At 38.5% G+C, this 24,118-nt stretch overlaps 1 protein-coding gene and 1 long non-coding RNA gene across 3 annotated transcripts; both read right to left on the reverse strand.

The window, feature by feature from the left end:
• Positions 1-3,662: 3,662 nt before the first annotated feature.
• Positions 3,663-6,210, reverse strand: LOC148783773 (uncharacterized). Its single transcript, XR_016046455.1, has 2 exons — positions 6,098-6,210; positions 3,663-3,889 (listed from the first exon to the last, which is right to left on the reverse strand). It is a non-coding gene; the product is annotated as an uncharacterized LOC148783773 (long non-coding RNA).
• Positions 6,211-12,095: 5,885 nt separating this feature from the next.
• On the reverse strand, positions 12,096-19,368 carry SIGE (sigma factor E). 2 transcript variants are annotated; one of them, XM_088854491.1, is made up of 6 exons: positions 19,238-19,368; positions 17,039-17,849; positions 16,191-16,337; positions 14,011-14,247; positions 12,982-13,204; positions 12,096-12,549 (listed from the first exon to the last, which is right to left on the reverse strand). In XM_088854491.1, the coding sequence occupies exons 2-6, from the start codon at positions 17,774-17,776 to the stop codon at positions 12,494-12,496; spliced, it is 1,401 nt and encodes a 466-aa protein (XP_088710617.1). In that variant the 5' UTR covers positions 17,777-17,849; positions 19,238-19,368; the 3' UTR covers positions 12,096-12,493. The 2 variants fall into 2 exon arrangements, with proteins under 2 accessions (XP_088710617.1, XP_088710613.1); XM_088854487.1 differs by having other exon boundaries at positions 12,941-13,204.
• Between the last annotated feature and the right edge of the window lie 4,750 nt (positions 19,369-24,118).

A 24,118-nucleotide genomic window follows, 5' to 3' on the forward strand; every position in this document is an offset into this window, starting at 1 on the left:
TGATAGCCTATCCGCACCCTAGAAAGCTAGCAAGCCTGCATCACCCGACATGACACATGCGTGAGCCTTTAACGATTGTTTGAGAGAGGATCTTCTCCCCACACCCATGTGCGAGGGAACTAGAGAAAACCAGGCCCCGATCAGATAACTCGTCAGTTAAGCATGTTCAAGTTTAACTGACAGTGGATGATAGAAAATCTAAAAACCATCTCATTGTGAGACAAGTTCTAGGATACATATACTTTTAAGGGCTACTATGCCTATCCACATGATATGTAGAGGAACCTGATATGGTTTAATATACATATTTTTTTGATTCCTTTGTTAGTTATGCAAGTTCATCCTAACTTACAGTGTATAAGACGAAACTCTGAGATACATATAATCCCATGACATATGCATGCCTCTCCACTGGATATTGGAGAAGTTAAGTAACCTGTCGGTTAAACAACCAAACACAAGGGAAACCTCGTCATATGTTGATATTGAGGTAAAAAGCCTAACGATATGCATGTTTGAGGCCTTATATTCCTTACAGTTCAGGAGTGATATAACTTGGGCAATATTTGGACTTGGCTTAATCCTTGTATGTATCCACCGTCAGGTAAGATATGCCTTAACTGACACGCCATAATGTTATGTCATTAAATTAAGCCAAGAGCCTTAGGGATTCAGGTTAAAGGCATTATAACCCTCACCCTAAAGTTTCATATCAATCAGAGGTGGCTTAACCCATCATCTGCATATCCCGACAGTTAAAGTTGTTCAGAGGTGGCTTAACCTATCAATTTCATATCTTGGTAATTAAAGCTGCCAGGAGGTGGCTTAACCCATCATTCGCATATCCCAACAATTAAAGTCAGTTGGAAGTGGCTTAACCCATCATCCGCATGACCCAACGGTTCAAACTGCCCGGGGATGAATTCATTTGCCAAATGCATTGCCCTATAGTTAAAGCCTTAAAATCTTTATGCACCGTGCATTACAGCTAGGATGACACCCAATCACTAAAATGGAGATTTTTCTTTCAATATGAGGGATTTCTCATGGACCAGGACTGTTGGATTCTTGACTCAATGTTCTATTACCCTTAAAAGGGGTGACATTGATTGAATTTTTTTTATGAAAGTGGTTACGTTCACAATCCATTGTCATTGCAGATGCAATTCTAAACGAAAACACAGTATTTTGAGTGGACCATATCTCTTTCATTTGAAGTTCATTTTATGTGAGATCTAGACCATTGTGTTCACCACTGTATTCTATTTCATCACTCTAAATTTTATGATCAATGAATTTACCATTTGAATGAAGTTGGAAGAATACGAAGGTATGTCACAACTATGCTACAGAAGTGAACCATCGGGCAATAATGGATAAGATAACAAATCCCTACTTTTGCTCCCACGAAATCATGGCTGAACCAGAGGTTCAAATATTCAAAATCCAAGATAAGTATCAGTTGGAAAGGGTAATTATTATCAATATATAATTGTGTAAGCAAATCAAATAGCAAGTTCATCATCAATTCAAATCAGTGTGAAAGGATAAACACAAGAGGTAATCAACGTGTGAAGATAAGGATGTGCACCCTACAATTCTATGATTTAACAAAAAGATAAGTTCAAGATGAAGATGAAGGGTGAGGATTCAAATAATGGGAGATACATGGTTATCCCTTAAAGACCATGAGTTGACAATACAAAAGGGGATCTCTCGAATGAAGAGGGGTTCGTATTTTTCTTAAGAAACATGCATTATTGCGGGTTTTACCTCAGTAAGAATCAAGAGTGGGAAAAGAGAGTGACATATCTAGGACACGAATTGAGAGATAATCATCTTTTACGATCCATTTGAGACTAGTTCTCCAAGGAAGATCTGACTTGAAGGTTAATATCTTGCCTAAAACCACAGGTATATAGGCCGATATGCCCTTGTTATTATCTTCTCTTTTGACGTGTCAGGATATTTATCTTCCTTGGAAATGAATGCATAGTTTTCAAGACCAGAATCAAAGGTGTTAGGTTCATTTTCCTTTTCTTAGCTGATGTAAATTGTAACACAGGAATAAACGTTTGGAATTATTTCCTTCCCAGTATATAAATATAAAAATATGTGTTTCTATGATATACAATCGGGCTAATTTGGCTCTGAATGTGATGTCCTCTGGTCTTTGTATGGAGTCTAATATTTGTTTGAACATTTTAAGCATCACACTTTTTAGAGCGTCCAAACATATGGGGCTTGGGAGGCATAGATAGGGCACGCAATGGGCCTCATAGGGAATCATGGCACCTTCGGGGCATGACAAAGCCACATGAGTGAGGTTGCTAGAAGAAGGAATGTGGCTCATCCTATCCATTACTAGGGAATGGTTTTCATAGAATGAGAGTGGCGAGCTCTCATCAGAGGTAGGAAGAATTGGGCGGATGAGGGTAATAGAAGCCACATCATTAGAATCAACCAGAGAAGGCTCAGGTTCATCAAGTCTCCAAGATTTTAGGACGAATCTAGGTAAGGACATAGCGGGGATGAACGAGGGAGATGCCTATTTCATGACTGTTTTCCCTGTTCTTGAGGTTTATCTTTGTGATGAGGCTTTCGACCATTTAAAGTGGTTTAGCTATACTGACTCGCTCTTTGGCCTCAGTCTGGGGAGCGGGAATGTCAGGGAAGAGTATGGGTGGAGATGGTGGACCATTCACTTGCAACATGCTCATGAGATCGATCTCTTTATACTTTAGAATTTGCACCATCTGGAGGACATTGTGCTCAAGCGAGCATACGATGGCCTCTTTGAAGTGGTCAACATCATTCTGCATGCTCTATAGCCTTCTTGGGGACTTGAGAGTTTTCCCCACATAGCAGACTCCTCACAAGTTTAAGAAGAGTAAATTTGAGCTTCTTGACCATTGTTATCTTGGGACTGACTGTCTTAGTCAGGCCCTTGTTCTTGATTTGGGTTTCTACCCCATTTGTGGGCTCGACTTCCATCTTGCTTGAGACTTTGGGCTGCCACGAGTAGGTGAGACTTCTTTGGGCCCACGAGGTACCCCGAACTCGGATTGGATTGGCTTTAGCTTTGGTGTTGTGACATGCTCAGGCCTAGCCGGCTTGCAAAGGTCATTGCTTTGGGTGTCCTAGCTTGAAATGGGCTCGGGTGAAGTTTCTTTGAGGTCTTGGATCACCGTAGGCGCAAGTCGAGCAGGTTCGAGCTCGATAACTTGAGCAACTGGTTGCTCAGCTTGTTCAGCCTTGATGGGGTTGTCGAGTCGAATTGGATATCTATCACATTGTTAGGTTTGGCTTTGCCCCAAGCCAAGTTTTGAACCTTAGAAATTGCGAGCATTACTGTTCCTCGAGCAATCTCTTTGTTATGTACCATGTGACATGCCTCTCCAACATCATTAGTGCCAAGGGAAGCAAGAGGGAGGAAGGGGTTTCACTCTTCAAAGGGGTTCACCTCCTTGGTTGAAGAAGGGAAATCTTTCGTTGTCACGAACCCACCCCTACCGTATATGCCAAAGGGCGCCAGAGGGCATAACTACAATTGGAGGTAGCGAATGCCACTCAAGTGGGAGTGCGCTCAACGCCTTAGAGAACGGTAATCAAAGAAAACCACGAAAATAAAACAAAGCTCCAATCACATGCATAAAAAAATATGAAGCAACTGAAACCAAACTATATACAAAAGCTTCAAGTATTACAATTGTGCCTATGGCACTAAAGGCTAAACAACAATACATTTACATGACCTCAAAATAAACACGAACTATATGGCTACCACCATCAAAAACATACAATCAAAAGAAGTTCCTTGTCAGGTGAGGGTCTTCAGCAGCTAGTCGCGATCACCCAGCAGTCCGTCCTTGACCTGCGAGCTATTACTCTACATAGATGAAAGTAAATGGAATGAGCTATGAATCTCAGTAAGTAGATCACGGTACCATGCTTTCCAGCCTATGAATATCATTTTACAACAATGTACAAGGTTCTATACCATTCTTATAAAACATGAGTCATGTGTCATAATCATATTTATCAGTGTGTCGTGCATGGTTCATAGTGAAACAGTTACAAATTAGATCAATCATATATGATATGATGCTGGGGTCAATCAAATCATTCAACCATATAAAAATTGGCAATTAACATATTAAGGTGAATAACAACCATGACCACTAACTCACTCCCTATCATTGAATGACCCATTGCATAGTGTTTCATATCGCATTACTTATCATATTACTTTTTTTATCAAATCATACGGGCCTTCATTTCATGAAAAAGCATGTATTCATTTCATAACAGAATCCGTTTTCCTTTTATAATAAAGAAGGTGTTCATTTCATAAGAGAGTAACATAGCATATTTCAATATTATGCATTCTTATCAGAGCACAATACGGTCATGCAATACGCTGAAAGCATGCCAATGAATCACATATCACTTAGCTCTTATCACATGGCACTTATCACAACCTTACTCATTCAACCTTACATAAGTATTCATCATTTCATAAACATTCACTAGTTCATAAGAATTCATCATTTTATAAGCAATGGCATATCTGATTACAACCATGCACACTTAATGTCACGTAAGCATTCATCATCTCATAAACATTCACTAGTTCATAAGCATTCATTATCTCATAAACATTCACTAGTTCATAAGCATTCATCATTTCATAAGCAATGGCATATCTGATTACAACCATGTGCACTTAATGTAACATAAACATTCATCATCTCATAAGCATTCACTAGTTCATAAGCATTCATTATCTCATAAATATTCACTAGTTCATAAACATTCATTATCTCATAAGCATTCACTAGTTCATAAGAACTTATTATCTCATAATATTCATTGGTCATCAGCATGTCTTATCACAAATGTATTTATCAATATCACATAAACATTCATCATTTCATAAGCATTCATCATCTCGATCACACGTACCCAATAATTCATAGAATAGGAGAAACCTTAGTGTGACAGTCTCTTAGACAATCTAGTATAACTTCCAATCCATAGGAAATTTCAACATGATCCAGAGCTGTTTTTGAATTAGATACACTTATATTTTAAGTAAAACTAGTTTGAGGTCATTTGGACACCATTTGCTCATTAAACAGTCCAATATAAATTAAGCAATAGTTTTGGAAATTCACTGCAGCCTATAACAGTGATATATACATGCAAACAGGGGTATATTTCTCAAACCATTAGGAAATTAAACATAGTTCCAAAACCAAATTTTAAATATATACACCCATGTTTTATTTAAAACTTTTTTTGAGTCATTTGGATACCATTTGGTCAGAAAACAATCCAATACAAGTTAAGCAACAGTGACATATACACACATACAGGGGTATATTTCTCAAACCATTAGGAATTTAAACGTAGTTCCAAAACCAACTTTTAATTATACACACCCATTGTTTATTTAAAACTGGTTTGAAGTCATTTGGATACCATTTGGTTATAAAACAGTCTAATAAAAATTAAGCAACAGTTTTGGAAATTCACTACCGCTCACAACAGTAACATATTCATACAAATAGGGGTATAATTCCTAAACCATAAGGTATTTCAGCCTGATTCCAAAATAAGTTTTTAATTAGACTAACCCATATTTCATTTAAAACTTTTTTGGGCTAATTTGGACATGATTTGATTGATGAAAAGTTCACCACAAAAACATGCACAGTTCCTGGAATTTCATTTCCAATTTTTGATATACTTCAAAGAATGAACTATAACTACCAAATAAAAATAGGAATTAATACAAGGTATTTTACATCTTAAACTATATTCATGAGGGTGTATTTCCATAAATTTTCATTCAACGCTAAATCTATCATGTAAAATCCTGGAAAATCAGGGCTCCTTCTAGCATAAATTTTACAGCGTACAGCCACATGCATATTCCAAATTGTATCGAAAATCAAGCTTAAACTTCATGATTTGCATATTCATGCTCATATTTATGGTCACACACATAATTTTTATTGAATTTCATACTTGAATGAACTAACCAAAAACATATATCACAAAGCATAGAAGCATGGAGAATGAATCTACTTACATGCACAAAAGGTTTCAAGTTCCCTACACAGTTTTTCTCCAAGGTCAAGCTTTCAATGGAGGGTCTTAAGCTTGAGGCTTTAAGGGCTTAAAAGGGGGAAAACGTGGCTGAGAGAGAGCAAACTCTTGAGAGGGGTGTGAAGGGGTGATAAATAGGAAAAGGAAGGGGTAGCATGCAAACAACAAGTGGCATCAAGGGGCCTCCACATGGCACACACTTTACACGTGGCATTCACATGGCACACAAAGCAACAAGCAAGGGACAAGTGGTTCATAAACATGAGAGAAAAGAAGAGGAAGTCCCCTGGACTACCCTATACAGTTGCGCCTTATGGCCCATATCGTACACGGCAGCTCACACCCACATCGCGCATGGCAGCGCTCATCCAAATCGCACACGGCAGCATTCACGCAAGGCGGTGGCTTACGCGTACGTCAGCACTCACGCATGACGGTGACTTACGCGCACGGCAGCACTCACTCACAGTGGTGACTTACATGCACGGTAGCACTCACACACGGCAGTGACTTACGCGCACTGTAGCACTCATGCACGGCGGTGAATTTCGCGCACGGCAGCACTCACGCACGACGGTGCTCACGCATGGCGGTGACTTATGGGTACGGCAGAACTCATGCATGGCGGTGACTTACATGCACGGCAGCACTCACACACGACGATGACTTACGTGCACAATAGCACTTACGCATGGCGGTGACTTACACGCACGGCAGCACTCACGCACGGTGGTAACTTATGCGCATGGCAACACTCATGCACGGTGGTGACTTACGCGCACGGCAACACTCACTCACGACGGTGACTTATGTGCATGGAAGCACTCACACTTGGCGGTGACTTGCGCGCACGACAACACTCATGCATGGTGGTGACTTACCTACACGGTAGCACTCACGCACGATGGTGACTTATGCGCACGGCAGCACTCACGCACGGCGGTGACTTACGCGCACGGCAGCACTCACGTACGGCGGTGACTTACGCGCACGACAGCACTCATGCACGGCGGTGAACTACGTGCACGGCAACACTCACGCACCACGGTGACTTACATGCACAAAAGCACTCACGTACTGTGGTGACTTACGCGCACAACAGCACTCATGCATAGCTGTGACTAACGCACACGACAGCACTCATGCACAGCAGTGACTTATGTGCACGGTAGCACTCACGCATGGTGGTGACTTACCTGCACGGCAGCACTCAAGCACGACGGTGACTTATGCGCATGGCAGCATTCACGCATGGTGGTGACTTACACGCACCGTAGCACTCACGCACGGCGGTGACTTACGCAGGCAGCACTCACGTACGACGGTGTCCTTGTGATGACTCGTCGGTGCACTAAAACCTGCCGAAAAAGTCTGGGTCCTTACATTCATGTTCTTTTATTCTTCGCCCTTGAATCGGGCCTTCAATGTCTTGGTCGCCTGCCCCATGTGTGAGTTTGACCATTATTTCCCTACTTGATGGCTTGGTAGACCTCCAACCTCTTGGCATATGCAAGATCAAAACTAGGGGCTGTTTTCGGCATGTTCGTGTATGCACAATGCAGAGATGTGTTTGGCGTGGCGTTGGGGCCTACTTAGGTGGTGTAGAGGATCCGACTTTAGAGGCGTTGGCTTCGAAATGAACTGCACATGAAAAGGCGGCCTTGCGACCACCATTCATGGTGTGCATAGATATATGAAAGTGTGACAAACGGCTGGGCCGTTGACCCAGTGTTTGTCGAGGGACTACCTTCAGGCTGCCCCAAGCAAGGTGAATGACATGTGGTACTGGTTTAATGGCCTTTGGGCCACCCGTAGGTGTGGGATCAGGTCTTAAAAGGTCCAACGCCTGTGAGTGAGACAAGGCGACCCTTGGGTTGTCCCAAAGCATTGGACAGGTAAGGGGACTACTGGTCCTTGTGAGTGGGTGTGAAGGATTGGCCTTAGGCTCTCCTTTTTGTGGGAGACCGGTGGCTAGGTCGTCAGTGTCCTGTATGAGGATGTGTGTGGTGGCCTTTCGACTTCCCAACTGTGAGGGGCCGGTAGCATAGTCGTCAATATGATTAGTGTGAGCGTTACTGACCGTCAGGCCATCGGTATGCATATGGAGTTTATGAGGGGTGACCTTTCGACCGCCCATTGGAGCAATGGAAATTGTACTGCCGATTGCGAGAAGAGGAGGGGTGGCCCTTGGGCTTTCCTGAGAATTAGGACTGACAAGTGAGCCACCAGTGGCTATGTGCATATGTGAGGCGGTGACCTTCAGGCCACCTGTGCATGTGACCACAATGGCTTGGTCGTTGGTGCCGAGAAATGGATAGTAAGGGACCAGGGGGTCCCTTCTCGATCCAGGTAAGGCCAGAGCCCAGATGCCAGTTGGTCAACCCTGGTCTTGTCGTGGCTTGGGACTTGGTTGGTCCAACCCAAGATCCCATTCTCAAAAACCGCATGTATGCACATGTGCGTGTTTGGGTGCAGTGCGTGCATGATGCGCGAATAGAAACCAACAAAGTGAGAAAGATTTTAATGGCGAGGGGGTAGGCACCTACCTTGCGGGGTTGGGATCATGGACACTCCCGGGCTTTGCGATCCCTCTTAGATCACTACAAAAAGCCCCCTGGCCTCTCAGCACGGTTTGGACCTTGCTCCCTCGCCGCTCACATATTGCCTTTAGTTCACGCGCCGTTTGTGTGTCGACCTATGGTCAAGAGCCCTTAGCTCGCTCTTGAATGGTGGTTTTGAGGTGAAAGGTTTGGGGATGGTTTTAGGAGGTTGAAGAGGGTCGATTTTAGAGTTAGATGGGGGAATAGAGAGGGAGAAGGATGGATGAGAAGTAGAAATAAAGGGATGAGAGAAATAGAGGAAAGAAAGAAGGACCACTCAAAAATCAGGCAGCCTTTTGATGTTACCTCCCCTAGGATGTATTATGGAGGGCCCACTGAAAAAGTATTAGGAACAAGGCTTAGATACCTCAGAGGCACAGCGAAAAGGTACGAACTTCTTGGGCATGGGCACTCAAGAGCCCCAAGGTTGACCTGGTGAATGAGCCCCCTTAAAGAGTGATCAAGGTGAAGGACAAGGGAGAGGGATAAGAGAAGAGAGAAGAGGAATATGAGGTGAAGAGATAAAATGAAGAGGGAAGAGAGAAGAGGATTTCTTAGCAAGTCAACAACCTTTCAGTGTTACCTCCCCAAGGAGGTATTTCAGGGAGCCAACTAAAAAGGTATTAGGCACAAGGCCACAGTATACCAAAGTATTCTTAAGGTCGAAAAGATATTGGCCGAGCTAAACCTTACTGTAAATATGCCTCAGAAGAGCCTCGTAGGGAAAGATAAAAGGGAGAATAAGAGAGACAAGAGAGGAGATAGATAAAAGAGAAGTTGAAGAGAGACAGAAAGAAGAGAGAAGAGAGAGAGAAAACTGAAGAGGAAGAGAGAAGGAGAGAATAAGATAAAGAGCTGAGGGAGAAGAGGAAGACAGGAGAAGAGAGTAAGAGAAAGAGAAAGAGCGTGAGGGAGAAGGGGGCTAGCTGCCTAGCTCTCAAGGGAGAGAGAGAGAGAGAGAGAGGAGCCAGACGGCTAGGCCGCTTGGTTCCTGAGGGTGTGTGGGGAGTGGGGATCCAATTAGCTAGGCCGCTTGGTTTGTGAGTGTGAGAGAGAGAGGAGAGCCAGGCGGCTAGGCCACTTGGTTCATGAGAGATAGAGAAAAAGAAAGAGAGAAAGATAAGAGACAAGAGAGAGAATAAGAAGAAAAAGAGCGAAGATAAGAGAAATAGAAGAGAAGAAAAAGAGAGGAAGAGAAAGAAAGAGAGAAGAGAAAGAAGAGAAAGAGAGAAAGAAAAAATAGATAAAGATACGTACCTAGAGAGAGATTAGCACCTTGAGCTAGATGGGGGGAGACCGGCCCTTTGAGAGGAGCATGGATGTAGGGTTGTGTGGTGTGGTGCATGATTGGATATGGTTACGGTGTATGGATGGGTATGGGTATGGTGTAAGGATGGGTATAGATACATGTGGTGTATAGGTAGATATGGTGTATGGATAAGTGTGGTGTATGAGTAGGTGTGGTGTATGGGTAGGTATGGTGTATAGATAGGTGTAGTGTATGCGTAGGTATGGGGCATGGGTAAGTAATGTGTATTGTATAAGGTGTATGAAACTGGGGAGTTTTGTAGTATAGGATATGGGATAGGGTATGTGTAAATTTTTCTCTCTCCTCTCTCTCAAAGGTAAAGGGTTTTCAATGAAGCTCAAAGAACGGTTTCTTTCTTCTAAAATTTCAACTCATTTCATTCAACATTTCTCCTCTTTTTTTACAAAAGAAGTAAAAGTGATGATAGAGTCATCCAAAAATATGAGTGGATGCTCAAAATTAAACCTAATTGACTAAAAATATAATTAAAATGAATAAAACTGAAATTTTGGATTTTAAAAAAATGACCATTTTGCCCCTACCTAGAAATGTGAAAATGACAAAATTAACCCTCCAAAAGGGGCCTTTTGCCTTTCTCATGGTTCAAGGACATTATTGGCATGTTCGAGCGACATTCTAAGCGATATAACACCGTTTAAGTGTAGATCGTTTTGTGGCGATTGTTTTTTATATAAGATTTGAGGCTTGAATCAAACTTTTGTTTATGATTCCAAAAATCCAGCCAGACTTACAAACTTGAGTCTTTTCGATCTTCGATCTATCATGCTTCGTCACGTTCTTGGTCTTATTTTTCAATTGAAAATTGAAGGTGACTTCGTTGTGATCACTTTGCAATGAAAACCCCCAAATTTGGAGCTCGTTTGGAGATGTTTTCATTTATGGAGGTCATCAGATAATGGGATTCCGACGACCGAAAAATTGTGCCTTCTTGCCAACATTAATAGGATATTTTCTCTACCTCTACTTTTAGAGGTAGAGATCGTGGCTTATAGGAGTCAGAAATCTTAAGATTTGGCCATCAGAGTGGTGGCATACACTGCACATAAAATTCAGCATTTTCATGTTCCCAATCAACTTTCTCTCTAGGATTTCTCTCTATTCAGTGATCCCCACCGTGCGTGCCACTCGTCAAAACATAGATATTGGCAAGGGGAACAACATACTAAAATTTGGGATCGATCTGCCTCAAGGTGAGGTAGAAACACGCTTCACTAGTTGCCCCGGTTTTGAAAAACACAATTACTATAAATAGTAACTGGTTCAATGCGGCTCAAGTGAATAGTAAAATTCTTGCCGTTTTAGGAGTGTATGACTTAAAAAAGTCTGCTTGAGCTAAAATTTGACAAGCAAATTGGTTTCGCCCTTTTAAATCCATCTGGTAGTCCCATGGCCACTAGCGGTCTCTAGGGTAGAGTTCTAACTATGGCTCACCACAGTCGTGTCAGTGTCTTAACTCGAAACTGATTTTGTGTCATTTTCTCATATTTGCAGCCAAAGTAAATGAAACTTGAAGTGCATCCTTTAAACAACATAGTAGGCTCATGTGTTTCATTGTTATCATGGCTCTTCAAAATAAAATTTATTTCATGCGGGCTTCAGTAGTCGATAGGCATGACTGGCACCCACAGATCTGGGTCGCAACCGCTTCCGCAATTATTCGCACTTAGGAAATTAGTGCGTAAAAAATACACACTAACAGGCACAAAACATCAACTTTTCTCATGTGTTTATATAGAATGACTTCTCAAGAGGGCCACCTTGAGTTGATCCTGAATTCAATGAATCACATGTTAATATGTGAACTCTTACTTTACGGTGAATTTAGGTCTGATATTTCTTAGAAGTCGAACCCCGTTTCTAAAATTTTAACTAGTATTCAAGCTCAAAATTTCTTTCCGACAGAGTGAAACGGGGTGCTCAATACTTCACATGCTAAAATAAGATGCGGCGAGTGTATCTCGAAAACTTGCACGCATTATTCTTCCTATGAATATTTCAATCAAGAATACATACTATAGAATTTTACACTATATTTTTCCTTGCACCCCAAATGACCAATTCCAAGCTACAAATGTATATATATTCATATACATTCCTATGAATATTTCAGTCAAGAATACATGCTGAAGAATTTTTGCACTATATTTTTCCGTACACCCCAATTACCAATTATGAGCTACAAATGTATATGCATTCGGAGTATACTTCTTTATGTTACAAGTACTTTACAAAAAGAGGATAAGAGGCTGAAGAAGATTGCATTTCGAAAGTGACAGCACTACTAGACGATGTTCTCTGCATTACCCTTTATACAATGTATCTGCGAAGATAATCGACACGTGCAGGATGTTTGAGCTTCATCAACGCCTTCACTTCATGTTTTCTGACCATCTCTCTAGAGATATTCAAATTACCAGCAATCTCACTGAGAGTTCTATCTCCTTTGCCATCAAGCCCATATCTCTGCCTGATTACTAAGCTCTCCTTGGGCTTCAACGAATCTAACTGCACAAAGTTAAAAAGACAGAAAGTAAACATGATCACCTAAAAAATTGTTGGTCTAATGATCTTGATCATATTCAAGTTAACATAATTGTTCAGAGTAACTGGTCTTGTTTTTATCTCTGTTTACCATGAGAAACCCTTTCAGAGTTCTCAATGGACAAGCCCAAAACTAAGCTATTGAAGGGCTTCAGAAATGGTTTTCAACCAGGAACTTTGACACGTCCTGATCCTGCCTCACAAGTTGTACTATTGCCCAAGGAAGTCATTGCTGATTCGCTAGTTTGTATAGTCGAGATAAAAATTTTACTAGAAAAACACTATAATTCACCTATTATTACAGATTATAATCAGAAGAATCCATTGGATTGAACAAGGGATAGGAATAAAGTACCACATCATCCAAGGCTAGCCTGAGAAGGGCAGCAGGCTTACGCTTATCACCAGTGACACCATCCATGTCCATGACACCATTCACCAGCTCCTCCTGAGTTGTGACATGCTTTGCATTGAGGGAGAAAACTGGTTTTGAGGCCCGAAGAACATCATGATACTTCTCCTCAGAAATACCCACTTTTTCCATGATCTCTTCATCAGTTGGTAACCATCCATGTTCAAACAGAAATTCCAGCTTTGCTCTTTGAATCACCTGCCTGACCTACATAATAACAAACATTAACAATTATTGCCTATTGTTAAGCTACAAGAGTAGGCATGACAGCAATCTCCATAAGCATGGCATTCAATTGTCCCAAGAGAATAATTATCAGACTTGATAAGGTCAACTGCAGCAACACGCCCCCCCCCCCCCCCCCCTCCCCCCCACATACACACACACACCACACACACACACAGGTGCTAATGTTCTCTCAATTTCATTGAAGTCCTGAAAATAATCAACATAGTTATTGGAGTTATTGAAATGAAAAACATACTATTAGGCATCTAAGAAACTAGTATCGACAAAGGGAGCATCTCCAAGTTTCTAGAAGAGTTCAATACCGTTTCTAAAGTCACACATACATGTATCATTTTCTTGAAAACAAATATATTATTTTCCCCAAAAAAACAATAAAAAATAAATGTTTGGGAAATGAAGGAACACAAAGTAATCCCTTTTTACGAAATTGTACCAGCATATAGGACATTTCCATCCGGAAAATCCACTGAGAAAAGAACGAGAAGCACAAAAGAGGACATGTAAATATTTAAATGTGATTGAGATCTTTATTCTCGTTTTGCAAATGTAAGCCGGGTTTTGTTTAAGAGACAATATTAAAGCACCTAACATCCCTAATACACATTGGGTTAGACACCATAGGACTGAAGGCTAACAGGGTTCTCAGGCTTCAAGTTTTACCCAATTAAAAGGATTTCCATCTGCCCGACACTAGGCTGTATGATTCAAAAAATGATCAAGGTGTCAAAATGCTGAAATAGTTCTCATGGGACTAAGTAGCTTACTGATTCTATCCCAAAAGGGATTCTTGTGAAGCTGGAAAGAGTTATGGAGCGCATTATGGAATGTCGAATCCAGAAGAGCCCATAGGTTGATAGGCGAACACCACGTTTAAGTTCAAACTTGTCAATGGCCATGATCAAGCCCTTTGCACCCGCTTGGCATAGGTCTTGGAATCTTTGAGGGTTTGTAAATTCTTGATAATATTTGTTGATCACAAATAAAACCAGCCGGAGATTGTGCTGCAACAATAAGTTCAAGAAAGGATTTAAAATTATGCAGATGAAATATATTCTAAAACAAATATTCAACAAGTTCATAAAACACTTTTTATCATTGGAATGATAACATACCATCAATAGTTTAGAGCTATTATTTTCTACAATAGAAAACCAGAGGAAAAAAAGAAAGAAAGGCCATGCAGCAGATGAGTAAAAGACATTGTCGAATTATAATCAAGAAAGAAACAACGAGAAACAAAGAAAAATACATGTAAAAGCGATGCCAAATAATTTTATATGCACACAACAGACCAAAATGCCCATTACGGATAGTGAGTCACATTGCCAGGATGTGACACATGAGACTAAGTAGATAATCTGTCCATGCATGGAACTCATTCTAGGATAACAAAATTTTGAACAATTTAAATGGATTCCTATAGTCAGGTGGGTGAATATGCTTAGGATCTTCTAACCACACAATCATTAGGAAAACTAGTCGTATGCTTCGGGTCTTCTAACCAAAAGATCATTTGAAATACTAGTTGTATATATAGCGTTAACCAGGATTGGATACAAGTGACTACACACACACACACATTATATATATATATATATATATATATATATATATATATATATATATATATATATATATATATATATATTATTCTGAGGGGAAAGGGCTATTAGTGATATGAAATATAATCACTATTAATTAGGAACAATAAGATCAGATAGGACCATTAGACACATTTGAGAAGCAGTTTGTGTTGAATTCAAGAGAGACATGGGAAACAATGGCTTTTTCTCCAATAAGTATTTGTAATTTAGTTTTAACACAAGTGCATGAGGGGAAGATTCCACCTCACTACAAACAAACACATATACAAATAACATCCTTGTTTGAATATGAAAAGCTCAATGAAAGTCGAAGACTCTAAATATAGACCTAATTTCATGAAATGCAAGCATAATATAAGGGAGAACAGCGGAAAACTCTTGAATAGAATCACCTCCCAAATGATTTTATCAAGTGAAATATATAGTATGTATGAAGGTTTTTTCCACTTTATATCAAGAACTAATAAAAGCATGGTTAAAAAATGGCTGTTTCTCCAATAAGTATTTGTATTTTAGTTTTAATACAAGTGCATGAGGGGAAGATTCCACCTCACTGCAAACAAACACATATACAAATAACGTCCTTGTTTGAATATGAAAAGCTCAATGAAAGTCAAAGACTCTAAATATAGACCTAATTTCATGAAATGCAAGTATAATATAAAGGAGAACAGAGGAAAACTCTTGAATAGAATCACCTCCCAAATGATTTTATCAAGTGAAATATATAGTATGTATGAAGGTTTTTTCCACTTTATATCAAGAACTAATAAAAGCATGGTTAATTTCTGCTCGAAAACTCTTGATTCCTTATAGCAAGGTGTGGTTCTGAAATAATTCCTTGTTGGATCCATCTGTGGACCCATTTCAACAAAATTCTAGATCGTTTTATCTAGCTCATATTTAATATCATCAAGAGTGAGCTTCAGATGTTCAATTGGTCAGAAACTTTTGGGATGCCACTTTTTCAGACAAATGCAGCTTTTCGTGAATCTTGTGCACTCATAATGAGTCTACTCAACTTGAGAAATTCAACTAGAAATTTCATAGGAAGCCCATACCAATATAATGAGACTATGGGAAAAGAAAATGCAACATGAAAGTTCATTTCCACTGACGGGTCATGTAGAACTTCAGCTACCTTAAAACCCCACACCTCACCAAACATGAGAAAGATCACAATGTGAAAACCGAGAGGCAAAGAAGACATACTGCTACATTTTAGCGGGTCTCAGAAAGAGAGAGAGTAACTAAAATAAGCAAAACCAGCCATGACATGTGCAGTATTTGTTATATAACTTAACATGTGTACATGGAATGATATGGAAAGAGAGGAGGACCTTGATGAGCTTATTTCTGGCAGCTTGGCCCACCTCCACATGTCTCCGCATTTCTGCTACACACATGTTTGTGGCAGCTGCAACTTCCCCTTCTATAGCTTCCCTTCCCAAATCCATTGTCAGATCTTCTTTAACCTTCAGAATTGCCTGAAACATAAGTCACAATCAGTTTGGATTTCCAGAACTGCAATTTCAAGCAAGAAAGAAAAAGTAATTGAGGTACAACCCTGATGTATTCAGAAATGTAACATAACCAGCTGAATTATATTGAAACCAATGTGCCACTGATAATTTCACATTGCTCTTTAAAGAATTTGCACATGGTGGTACAAGCTTTCATTGATTTTCAGGCGATGTCAACCACAGAATGTAAAATATAGGGGAAACTACAGAAGAATATCATTCACACTCCACGCTTTGAAATTGGTGCATGTTTTGTGCCTAACCTAGTATATCCAACATTTTCGGAAATTAAGAAGGAAGAAACTCAGGTGTCCTTTCATAATTTTAGAAAGCAATCCTATTACTAATCAAAAGCATCCCTTTTGTTTAATATAAGAGGAATTCATGCTGAAGTTACTGTTTCTCATCACTATAAACAGTTGATAACACTAATTGTTTTCCAGTATCTCAGGATAATCAGTGATGTGGAGCACACTTTCAAAAGAAAATCTCAGCATCCCTATTCGGATTCTCTCTCTCTCTCTCTCTCTCTCTCTCTCTCTCATTCACACACACACAAACACACACGTGCATGCAAAATAAAATAAAAAATCCTGTGATAACACACAAACAGAATGTACACATTAACAAGGACAAACAAATAGGGAAACAACAAAGTTCTTTACCTTCAGGGGCTGCATCAACTTGAACAACCAGGCATGTTGAGAAGAAGGCAGAACAGGCGGTATCTTCATCTTCTTCCAATCCAAGCTTACCAAATCAGTAGCAACAGAATATCCTTTCACTAGACTCTCAACATCCTCACTGTATAGTTCACCTTTCCCTTCATCACTGCAACTCTTATCCCTCCTCCTCCTCCTCCTCAAAGCAACCCTCTTCTCAAGACTCAGCCTCTTACTCTTCCTCCTCAAACTCCTTACCACCCTTCTATCACTTTTCTCTGTCACCTCACCCTCTAAACCAGTAAAATTTCTCTCTAACTTTCTCTTTCTAGTGCATCTTTTCTTCTGGCCTGTAGCCTCAGTGTCTGAGTCTTCAGAAATGGTGGCAGGGCTGAGCTTGTATATGTTCTCTAGCGCAGCTGCCGCCTCATTGTAATCAAGATCAACAGTCGCACAAGGAGCAGTGTTATCCATGGTAACAGCTTGAACAGTTTTCTTGGGTTTGACTTTCCTAGTTGATGTTAGTGATATGAGTTTCCTCTGGTTTACATTTGTATCAGTGGGTAAAGATTCTGGTGCAATAGCAATCGAGGATTTCTTGGTCTTTTGGGAATGTGGAGATCCTTTGAATGCAAGAAAAGAAGTAGGTTTTCTTAGGGTTCTTCTTTGCAATGGAAGGTTTAAGAATCTTATTCCAACACCAAATGAGGAAGCAGAGCCTGGAACTGTCATAACTCCCATGCCCAAATAATTTCTTCAGGGTTCTTCTAAGTAGTCAGTTCAGAACAGCTTACTCTTTAGTGCTTAGAGATCTCTAACAAATGACAACATAAAAGCAGCAGTAAGAGTAGGATATTTTGATCATTTCTATAATTACTTACAAATTTGGTTTCTCTTTCAAGAAATCATTTGTATATCATATATAGAGTCGAATTTCGGAGTCAATACCTAGAGAATGATAATCTAATTCATTGCGATTCTTGGACCCAATTGTCAAGTTGAATTTTAAAACTAAAAACTTATTTGTATTTCCAAAGCACATAAAGTCATATGCATTTCTTTGAAACACAAAAACACTCCTGTTTTGGAACAATAACATCAAGAATATCATGAGATTTTCCAAACCATGGCAAAGGAAACCAAAATATCATAAATTCATAACGAAAACAGAATCTCAACTTTAAGATACTGGTCTGAATCCCAGCTAAGCTCACCCACACATAAACAAAACAATAATGCAGGAAAAAGAGAGAACATAGAGAGCTGTAGAGTGATACACTCTGTTAGTAGTGTTATTAAGACTGGACTGGCTGGTGTGACAGGTTGAAGCAGGAACCGGGCCTAGAAGCCGTTTGGTCTAATCACTGGCCATTAATTGATCACAACAAGTCTGGAGCGACTGGTTCTTATAATTTTTATTTATATTTCCTGACCGATCTGACTGGTGAACCAGCCAGCCCGACCAGTTTCATGAATATATAACCCCACCGGTTCAATGACTGATTACATTGAGCCAATATTTAATACAGAGTTACAGAATTGGTAACTTTAGACCTATTGGATTTATAAAAATTCATTGACATTGCAATTAAAAAATAAAAAAGTCCAATTCCTGTCTTTCTTCAAAATATTTAAATTGCCAAGCTCAAAGGATATTTCTCACTACGATTCTTATTTAAAATTGATGTTCAATTATTTGTTTCCACTATTATTTTATATTGACCATTTTAGTAGTTTTCTCATAACAAAGAGCTGTCCTTTTTAACTTCGGGTGGAGGGTAGCAACCATCAATAACTCAACCAAAGAAGTGCAAGAATGGAGTCTCCAAAACAAATGATTTTTCCAAATGTTTCGATTCCATTTCGTATTTCGATTTCAATTGCTTCTACTCTAACATCAAACATGTCCACGGTAGAACTTCTAACATCGGCAAAGTTACTCGCCTGCGGCGAGTTAGAAAACATTTGAGTAGAAGAAATAAAAATTTTGGCATTAAATTTTCCGCTTTTCGCTAATGAACTCCTTGAATTCGAACCAAATCTACTCATTCTCAAAACTTCTAGTCTTTCTACAGATTAAGCTGCATTACTTTTCCTACTTATCAGAAGGGATCCACTCAATATTTCCCTGTCAAAGCAACAAAAGAACAGAAAACGCCGCAAAAATCAATATTGCTGTAAACACTTAAAAGAATTGCTTACCTTTGTGATGTGATCTTCGGGGACACACAGAGAGAGATCAAAAGGCCGCCTTCTGAATTTCTACCCTTTTGAAAACCAGTATTAAAGAGGGTTTAAAAACACAGGAATTCCTGAGATATACAAAAGAAAACGAAATTTGAGTAAAAAGAGTAAATTGAATTTTGTGGCGTTGAAGCTCTGGTTGAAGCCCCACCACGGTACTGCTCCTCAACCAATCGACGATGAAAGATTTGTATCGGACGGTTAGTCTCGCGATCTCGATTTCCTTTGGTGACATTTTGGAGGGAAGGTGTGGATGAGATCGCGGGTTGTCGATTGGAGGAGGTGTTATGGTTGTGGGCCAGGGTTTGGACTAGTTGGGGAATCGAATGTCCGGATGGTTGTGTCCCAACGTTGCCTGTTATGGGCCATATTTTTTTTGTGTTTTTAAACGATAATATTGTTTAGTAGGAATGGAGTAGGAGAACTTCTTTATTTTATTTAACTTTTTTTTTCTTTTTTTTTTTTTTATTGGTTAAGATCGGAGTCAAGGACTTTTTTTTTTTTTTAGATAATAAAGTCCGAGACTTATTTAAGCATCGAAATTGGCACCACTATGATCTCAGCCGATGTTCCGTGTTCTGCTAAAACCTTTTTCAATTGGGTGTTTTAAATCTTGGATACGATTATTGGATTGGGACTGTCTGGGTCGACCGAGATAAATCACCTCTTGGGGGTGGACCTATTCTTGTAGGAAAATGTGCCTTATCAGCCCGTTTTTCTTAGGAAAATGGGCTATACATTTTTTTGTGTTTTTTTTGAGTCGGAGACCTTTTTCTTGATCATCTATTGTATTTCTGTGGAGATAGAGTCAAAGACGTCTTTCTAAGTCATCCGGAGATAGTGATCGTACCCCATTTCCACATTGTTTTTTTTTTTTATCGCACCCCATGCCCCTATTGTATATATATAACATATTTCTTTTTTTGTTAATGGAGAATAGTACCATAATGACCTCAGCCGATTTCCCCGTGTTATCGGGTGTTTTTACTAAATCCTTTGTTATCGGAGATAGTACCACTATGATCTGTAGCCTTTTATGGTGTTCTACTAAAACCCTTTTCAATCCGGTGTTTTAAAACTTGGATACGATTTTTGGATTGGGGTCCGTCTGGCTGGACCGAGATATATCACCTCTTGGATGCAACCTTATACTGTGGAGCTATGGATACACCTCAAAATCATCAGAAAAGGTAGCTATGCAATCTTATATTGTAGAGCTACGGATGCACTTTAAAAATCATCAAAAAAGATAGTTTTAATGTTGAAAAACCCTTTGATTGATCATCTCGCCATCAAGATGTATAACTATGAAAAATAAAAAGATTTTAAGTCCCCAAAAATAATGCACTTTACAACATATTATCTATACCGTTTATTTTTTCATATGTTTATAGATCTACTTGATTTTAATGTGAAAAAATATATGGTCAATTTTTTAGTATGTATTTAAGTAGGTATGATCTTTTTTAAAGTATTTGATGTGAAAGTTTATATGTATTTTTTTGGTATGTACTAAGTAGGTGTGATATTTGTTAAAATATTTAATGAAGAAATTCGTATGGTGTATTTGTCAAGAACTTATTACTTTATTTTTTATAAAGAGCATGAACGACTAATGTGTGTATACTTATATATTCTTTTTTTTAAAAAAAAAAACAAGAAAGAAGATACAATGGTTCGGTCAAAAGATCCATTTTAGGATTATTGTGAAGAAAGATGACATAAATTATATTGCAATTTTTTGCGGTGAAGGATTTTCTGCCAAGATAACAAGATTCAAATATCACTTGTCAAGAGAACAAAGGAATGATATAAAAGCATCTCATCAAGTACCAGATGATGTACCAGCTATGACTAGATGAGAGTCATGAGTCACCTAAATTAATTGACTTAATTGTATTAGCCTAGTAAAGTTTTTATGAATGGATTAGTTATTGATGGCTTTGACATAATTTTTATTTTTTAAAACTTCAAAATTTCTAACATTTTAACTTATCCGATTTTTTGACTCGGAGTTTTTTAGCCTATTCCGATATATTGGCGATATCTTTACATGAAGTATTTTTGCCGATCCATATTTTTTATCCTACTTTTAAAAAAAAAACGATTTTTTCCCGATTTTAAGGTAAGCCGATTTATTGAAAGTCCCCAACTTGCTAACTATGGGCTAGACCTATTCTTGTAGGAAAATATACCTTATCCGCCCCTTTTTCTTAGGTATTTTAAATAAGAAAAAAGTTTACCTTATAATGTAGAACTACGATGCACATCAAAAATCCATCGAAAAAGGTAGTTTTAATGTTGAAAAACCCTTTGATTGATCCTCGACATCGAGATGTATTGCCATTAAAAATAAAAAGATTTTAAGTCTCAGAAATAGTGCATTTTATAACATATTATCTACACCGTCCATTTTCAAGATTTTCATATGTTTATAGATCTACTTGATGTTGACCATTTTTAAAATTTAAAAGTTTATAATTAGATATAAAAATAGATTTTGAGATTAACATTTTACATCAAAATTATATACCATGATAAAATTTGAAAGTGCACTTTACCTGTACAACTACGGATGCATCTGTATGCGAACTGCATAATGTCTGTTGGACTATCTGCAAAATCCTACAGGGTGAATATCATATAATTGGATCCTATTTTTATGAGCATTAATAAGTTGTAGCACTGGAGTGAAAACCAAGTTTTGATGATAGTTTTTAAATTTTAATATATTTTTTACAAATCAGAATAAATGGAAATTTTTGATGAGTAAGATGTACCTAAATAAAAATATAAATAAATAATTCAAATACAAAAACTGACCAAATTACCCCTATAAATATTTCAGGGTTAGTTTCATCATTTTAATTTTTAATATTTTATTTAGGTGCAAGGTGGTTAAAAGTCCACAAACTCCAAATTTCAAGTTAATTCGATTTATTAAAAAATTATTAAAATTCAAATACTATCAGACAACTGAAATTGTATGATGGACTTTAGATGGTGATGAGCCGTGAGTGAGTATTGCATAACTTCAACCATGAGTGTTGTAATTGTTTTCCTTTACACACATAAATACACTATATTATTGGGAACTATTTTAATAGGGCTGCAATCCTATCAAAATAAGTATTACCTCACTTCAAAAGCCACCAAAAATTGCAGTTTTGGTATAAAAAAACCTTCAAATCGATCATCTCAACCTGTACCGTATGTTTAAAAAAAAAAATTTAAGATTTCAAGCCCAACAATAGTGGATATTGTAACATATTAGCTAAAGCATTCATTTTGCCCTTTTTTGAGCATAATATGCAAAAAATATGCACATTTTCTTGAGCTTGATGTTAGAAATTGATTCTAGAGCCATCATGAAGATTTTCGATGCCGAAAGTGCTTTCCGGACAAGGATTTGAGGTGATGCCTTCTTTTGTTTTCATAAAGCCTATGCCTTACAGAAACTGCATCCATATTATTAAGCCAAAATTAAAAAGTGAATACATGTTGCAAGAATAAAAGGGACTCTATACAAACAAAGTAGGGTATATATGTCCCATAAATAAAGAGATTTAAAGTAAGGTATCTTTCTAACTAAGATAAATCAAGTTCATTTTTTAGGATCTAGAAAGATTGATATATGAAAGAGAGAGAGATAGAGTCACACGAATGGAAGGGAGGATTCTTTTCTTGACCTCTTAAAATTTTGACAAAGAGTTTAGAGTTCTTGTTTTTCAGGATTCAGAGATGTGCAACCCGGCGGGTAGGTGTGGGCATGAGAGAGGGTGAGAGAGTCCGTGAGGGCATAGGAGGGGGGAAGAGAATCAATGGAGTAGGGAGTCAAAGAGGCTGTGGCGCACATGAGAGAGAGAGTATGAACACATGAGGAGGGTGGGGCATGAGAGAGTGATATAGAGATTGTTTTGAGAAGAGAGCTTCCTACCTCATTATTTTCTTTTTTTCACCTTGTTAAACTATTTATCAATCAATATGTAGGACATTATGCCTATGCACGTATTTTCTCTCTTATATGAAGCATAACAAGATTCGGATTTATTTTAATGATGTATTGTTTTATAGTCCATGTAGTTGAATCTCCACTTAACATTAACGTTTTTAACGTTTGATGTAATTAATCCTAACTTATATTTGCCATTAATTTCTTTTTCAATAACATTTTGTCTATAGTATAGGATGATTTTATCATGCTTGCTCTTCTTTTTTGTTATATTCTATTATGGACAACACTACCCATAGGTTAAAATGAATAGTATTTTCACCTGTGGGTGCTCCACCATCCGATTTTTTAGACGGCGTGGAAAAATTGACCACACCGGACATGCTATATCCATTGTAATACCGCAACAGACATGATATGTCCAGTGAAGTCGATTTTTCACGCGAAACCGCTATGGGTCTACGAGAGATGTTACGGGGTGAAAATACTGTACACTTTTTAAGAGTTTTCCTTCTATTATATTATATAGGTCGGTAGCTTAAATTTTTGAGTAATCGAGTGATCTCTCATTCTCTCTAAAGCCAATATTTAAAATAACTTCTAGACTCTATTCTTATCCATCTTTTTAATTTGTATGGATTTATTTCTTATTTTTCATTAGTAAAAAGCAAATAGATTAGGGGCCGTCACTTGGTATGACGGTAAAAGGCTCGGGTAGCCAGCACAAAAGCGGCTTCGAGTCCTGACAGCGGCCACTTTGTGAATAAAAAATCAAAGGTTATTACTATTTCCACCTCACCCCTCCCAGAACCCTGTGGACCAACACCTATTTACGGCCCTTTAGGTAGCCAATGGATAAGATTACTTTTCGATTGTGATTCAAATTC

This window comes from Amborella trichopoda, chromosome 1 (assembly GCF_054954075.1).
Source record: "Amborella trichopoda isolate Santa Cruz 75 chromosome 1, AtrichopodaSantaCruz75HAP2 v2.0, whole genome shotgun sequence".
NCBI classification, from domain to species: Eukaryota; Viridiplantae; Streptophyta; class Magnoliopsida; order Amborellales; family Amborellaceae; genus Amborella; species Amborella trichopoda.